Source organism: Lampetra fluviatilis, chromosome 13, assembly GCF_964198595.1.
Source record: "Lampetra fluviatilis chromosome 13, kcLamFluv1.1, whole genome shotgun sequence".
Lineage (NCBI taxonomy): Eukaryota > Metazoa > Chordata > Hyperoartia > Petromyzontiformes > Petromyzontidae > Lampetra > Lampetra fluviatilis.
The window spans coordinates 9,118,039-9,124,038 of NC_136287.1; the positions used below are offsets into that span (position 1 = coordinate 9,118,039).

Below are 6,000 nucleotides of genomic sequence, written 5' to 3' on the forward strand. Positions count from 1 at the left end.
GAAGCAATTCTTTTTGAAATTTGCGTCTGCTGTGCTTTAGACATTGCAGTGTTATCTACAAAGAGAGTTCTTATTGTTTTATGTTATGAGAGAGTCTGCCGATTCCGATAATATATGTTTGAAGTAGGATGGATTCCCAAGACCAATGTGACATTTCAGCAACAGAACAGATGCAATGTCAATGGAAAGCACTGTCAAAGAATACATATTACTCTTGGTTCATCCGGGCATCATTATAATAATGATATTAAATGATATACAGCACATATACTCGTGATAGGATAAACATAATGTTAATGTCATGCAATTATGTGTAATGTTTTCCCTAGAGTGGCTTAATTCCAAGGTGGTTGAATATGAACCAAAACAAGCGCAGGTGAAGCAACGAGAAGGTTTGCCTCTCACTCACAGCCTGGTAAGTATTTGTTTGTGATGGTAAGGTGACACTGCTGGCAAACACCTTACCTTCCTCACCTGGAACAATGTTTTTTCTCCCACATTCAAAGCAAGTGATGGCATGCGTCGTGGTGCTCTTTGTTGTTGGTTTATATTGCAGAAGATTGCATGATCTTGGGCAGCCCTTGTACAGTTGACGTCATGTTACTTTAAAAAAATATGTACACTTTTGCTCCATTTGAAGCAATTTAGTGAATTGTGGGCATTTCCTTAAATGTTTTTTTTCCAACTCCAAATGGCTTCCATATGTCCCAACATATCATGAACTCACACATGAGTTGTATGTTGAAGATGTAAAATGACTAGAACGTTTATATGCAGATATATGTTCATTCTAAAATAATTATTGCTAAACTTAAGTGTTCTCTTCACATTTTTTCTTCTTTGACAGATGCTCAAAGAGCTTGAAAAGAGGACATTAAGAAATTACTCTTCAGATTTTGGCTTTTTCATAGAGAATGATGAGACATCTAAAGACAGTTCAATTAATTATCTTAAAACTGGCATTAATTTGGATTGTACAGATAAAACTGAAACAGAAGAGAACATTAATTCGACTAAAACATTTCAAATTCAAGCGGACACATCAGTGCTGTCGCAGGATTCACGTAAGCACGTGAACCGTTCAAACGCCGTGATCACTGACAACGAAACTGCATTGACGGGCCAACCATCAACCGGAGAGAAAGTTGGAGGTAGGACATATGCAGGGTTGGCCAGCAAAAGATTACCTCAGCAGCTGCTTGCAACCACAAGGACCCTCAAGGGCAACGAGACACCACCAACCACAAGATCCAAGAGTGCAACTCCAGGTGTCCGCCGTGGACTTTCAACAAAGGCTTCAGACATGCAGCCACCCTTGGTAAGAACGCTTACCTACAGAGACAATGCAGCTGCGTTTCATTTGGGTCGGTAAGCTGTCACTGTCTTTACAAATTAATCGGTATTAAACTGCGGTTACTCTTTTCGTATTTAATTTTTATATAGTCTCGTTTTCATTGAGTATATCTAATTCTATCCAATCACAGTGTCATATTATGAAGTGATTTATGACTGTCTAGAGTCACCTTTTTCATCTACATGCTTAATTCAATTTGCATACACACCAAATTGTGATTATGTTGCAAAAATTTTAAGATCTGGCTTTGCATTTCATTCCAGGCGCTGTTGCCTGATAGGGCATGGCGAATTATGTCAACTCGGAGGCAGGGTTATGGAAAATAAAGACTAACTTAGAGTGAGAGGAGACACTTTACACTATGTGCAGATGGAAAACGGACATGTTAATGACGTTGACAAACGGACAGTCTTGAATGACAACACAGTATTCCGAGTTTTTCATTCGTAGACATTGGGTAGCAAACAAACTTTCAAGAAGTAAAATCATTGTATGGATAACATATATGTATGTTGAACTTCTTTCGCACCGTACATATCCAACCATGTTAATCGGAGGTACAGGGAAAGGATAACAAACTAAAACATGATTGAAAAGTATCAAATGAGTCTGAAGATTGTAATCATGGGAAGCCCAGTTACGTCATTAATTGCCAATGCGGAGCCCACATTTGTTGTACTCAATTAACCACTTCTTACTTAACAAGGTGTAAATAAAACCGGTTCCTCTATAAACATGTCACGCAAGTGAATACTGGACAAACACACTTCCTATTTTTGTTTATGTAACTTATTTGAATAAGTAAGCTTGCAAATGTTTTATTATTTTTTTGCATGAACTGTGAAAGCTTTTATGTTTGCCGAAGAATAGCTTGGTTCTAGCCTAGTCAAATGCTAACAATCTGTAGTCAGTATGACTTCACCCAGGAGGTAGCGCGATTAACATAACAATGTCCATTGCTCTAATTGGCCTTCCCATGATGCAGTTATTTAATTACCTTTGATTCATTATTTTACTTTATTCATATGTTGACGTTCAAAGGGTTTGTTGGCTATTCAAAGTTCTGACAATATACTCAACACACGGTATACTACCACCCTGGTGTAACAGCACAATTGGGTTTGCAATCCAGAGGATGCAAATTTTATCTGCCCATGTGGCAGCTGAAACAATCGGGCAAGTTTCTTAAGTTCCTCTGCCTCTGTTCACCGAGCAGTGTCAGAATCACATATTTGCTTATACTGGAAAAATGCAATGAGCTATACAGCTTTTTTTCACAGATGTCCAGTAGGTTACCCTGCATAAATGGATTCCCTGCAGTTAGTCAATCGGCAGCTCGTGTGTGTTGGAGTAAAGGGTGGATACTCCCACTTCTGGCAAGAATCGGCCACGGTTGATAACGTTACCGTGATACAACACACATCATTTGCAGAATTCTAAAAGACGTCTGTTTGTCACGGCACGGTGAAGGCAAAGGAGAGGCTGCCGTGGAAGGGGACGCATTCCCGGGTGAACAGAGGCTCCCACCTCCAGCCGCTCAAACAACCTCCAACGGCTCGTCCATTCTCTGCCTGGGAGTCAGGAGAGAAGACCAAGCGCCTTCCAATCACTCGGCGCCCAATCTACTCCTCCGGGAGCTCCTGGAGGGATGTGGCGACTGCTTCGGATCCAGTTCTCTCTGCCCAGAGTCCTGCACAGGACAACCCAAAGTGCACTGATAATGCATAAGTAAGCAGGCACCGTGCATTTTCTGAATTGTACTTGAATACCGGCCAGTGTGGTGGAGATGCGCAACTCAGAATTGTCGTAATGGGCTAGGTGATGTGAGATGTGAACTTACTGTAGTTGTCTACAATGGAGCATGGCACACCTACATGAGTCGCAGATGTTATTTATAAACGGTTTACATGATGCACATGACTGGAATAGCATCTGTAATCGATGTAATTTATACAATATGCTTATTTTCCTCTGACAAAAAAATAGGCTATGTGTATTTAGCCTACTTTTTACAACAGTTTGTATGGGTGGTGTGTTACACTTGTAAGCATTACAAATGTATTTTTGTTCTATCCCTTTATAATCATAAAAGTATATTAATTGCCTCATGCTATATATTTTTTTCCGTGCAAAACTAATCATGCAATTTCCTTTTTTTTCGTTGAATATATTACGCTGATAATTGAATATAATGGGAATCCATTGTGTTCAATTATTTTTTGTTTGAATTTGGTCCAGTTAATAATATTCATATGCTTTAATAAGATTTGTAACTCAGAGCTGCTAATATTATATTAAAGAGGATTTCCATTTTCATTAAATGTTGTAAATTTAACAGCCTGTGTTAACATGTTTTTTATGTAATGCTCGATTTTGCATTACTTTTAATGGAATAAAAGATAAAATGTTACAGCTAACTTGCTGTTAAACTTAATAGAAATGTGATCCTTTTCAATTATGCAAATAATACATGTGGCTTTTTGTAGGTGGTGTAAATGGTAATTAAACAATTTAATTTACAGCACCCTTTAAAATGTTTGTGTTTTCACAAATGATTAAAATATAAACATTGCAGTTTTGTAAAGACAATCTCTATTCTGAATAATTATCAACAAACGACTCGATTGCATTATTAAAGGATCAGAGAGCTGCTGTGATGATCGTATTCAAATGTTTGAAAACACTTGACATCAACAACATGCGTGTCAATGAAACACATTAACTTGCCACGTCGCACACATTTTCAAGTGCCTTCAGTTGCGCAACGTGATGCACGTGTTCTAACATATATTGCTGTACGTAGAACAATGCGTACATGTGCAGCCCACATCGGCACATTCCCCGATGGCACTGCTCGCAACAACAACTGTGCATTAAGGGTACGCTTACAATTTCCGTCGCCTGCAGGCTTCAATGTTGTGGCCCACATTAGATCAGCAAGAGCAAACAGATTTAAGTGAGCACTAAGGTAAGGGAGTTGATACATAAAGGGTCATTTAACGCCATTTAATGTGAGGGGTGGCAGGAGCTGATGTGCGGGGAGCATATCGGGACCACGCGAGTGTGTGGGTGGGGAGGGTGAAGTCAAGGATGCAGAAAATGCATTTCCCCTTGCCTCTATGGGGGGCCCATCTTGTGCTCTGCCACTGAACTCACGGTACCTGTATGCTGGCTGTTTCCACCGTGCCGTGGCCCACGGATGAGACCTCGAGACATTAAGCCATGACACAAAAAAAAACCTCCCTTTATTTTATTGTCTTTGTACGAAATGTCATTGCTTGCGTGCCGTAACGCACGTCTTGCATGGCAGGGGAAACATGGAGGCGAAAAGCACCTGTGGCTGACAGCCTGACCGTTTATCGATGAAAAAAGAAAATGCAGCGACCAGGGGCTTTGTGTGTGTGTGTGTCTTTGCCTTGTTCTACCCGCATGGAGGCTTGGCAAAAAAAAAGACTGACAAGTGATAATAAGAGAAAAGAATGGAAAACATTTGAAAACAATAAACAGAAACGTGTCTGCCATATTTGTTTTCATTCCACGATCAAAAGCTGCTGCATGGTTGAACAAATCATGTTTACCTTTTCACTTCTCGTGCATTCACATTAATGGCTATCTTTAGCCAAAATGTGTTTTATTCTGTCACACACAGAAATATTAGTAAAATATGATGTATCATATGCAGTACATGTGTGATATTAAAGAGATACTGTAGTGCAACTTGCAAGATTTAACTTTCCTGTCATGAACAGTTGTAAAATGTCAACTGACAACCTGTGTGGTAGAACTAATGTATATTTCTAAATGGAGCACAGCACATCTAATGCCACACACACCAGCACATTTATCTTTATTCGTACAGCAAAGATCAGAGCAAACAATTGTAATTTTAATAATTTACATAACACGACGTGGGTGAAAATATATTCTGGTCGTTCATCTATACGCATAAAACCACACCGAAATCTGTACATTTCCCATACATTTTCATGATGTCCCTCAAATTCGTTTTTTTTTTTATCCCACATAGCAGTATAACAATGAGAGAATACTTTTATTCAACACACACCACCTCCCGTCAGTCTCTCCTACATTATCCCAACCTCCTTTGTATAGTTCACTGTCCCCTCTACGGTATTAATGGGTAAGGTGATGTCATCTTCCCATGGTGAATGAAGAGTATTGTAAACCATACCTTGAAATGAAATCTAGTTTTCTTGCAGTCCATGATTCAACATGTGTAATGCTACTGTCATACGCAGGTGATATATGGGTGTGAGTAGGTCGGGAATGAAATATATTTTCATAACAAACGTGGAACATGTTTGCAATAAGTATACGATTCAATACAACGCTGCACTCCGTTGATGAAGAGATGAATAACCGGTTCAGAGGCATTGTGAGCTTCACAAAGTGCTTGGAAATAAGCACCTAATTAGGCGCACACACATACGTATGTCTACACACATCACACAACGGCAGCCATTCACCGCAAGGTGATGGTGACATCACCACGGCCCTCGTGCAGGGTTTTGTGCACGGGAGCACATGCAAGACACAATGATTTCACATTTAGCCTTACAAACTGTTGGGGTAAGTACTGTTGACGAGCATTTACTAAATGCTCACACACAGTAGACAACAACAAA

At 39.6% G+C, this 6,000-nt stretch overlaps 1 protein-coding gene across 2 annotated transcripts in view; it reads left to right on the plus strand.

Moving 5' to 3' along the window:
• Positions 1-3,769, plus strand: part of LOC144935331 (putative E3 ubiquitin-protein ligase HERC1) — a 35,568-nt gene extending 31,799 nt beyond the window's left edge. For both annotated transcript variants that reach the window (XM_078861896.1, XM_078861894.1), the window contains exons 11-13: positions 330-415; positions 848-1,318; positions 2,825-3,769. In XM_078861896.1, coding sequence (XP_078718022.1) covers positions 330-415; positions 848-1,318; positions 2,825-3,082 — 815 coding nt within the window. In that variant the 3' untranslated portion in view covers positions 3,083-3,769. The remainder of the gene's footprint in view (positions 1-329; positions 416-847; positions 1,319-2,824) is intronic.
• The last annotated feature ends 2,231 nt before the right edge of the window (positions 3,770-6,000 follow it).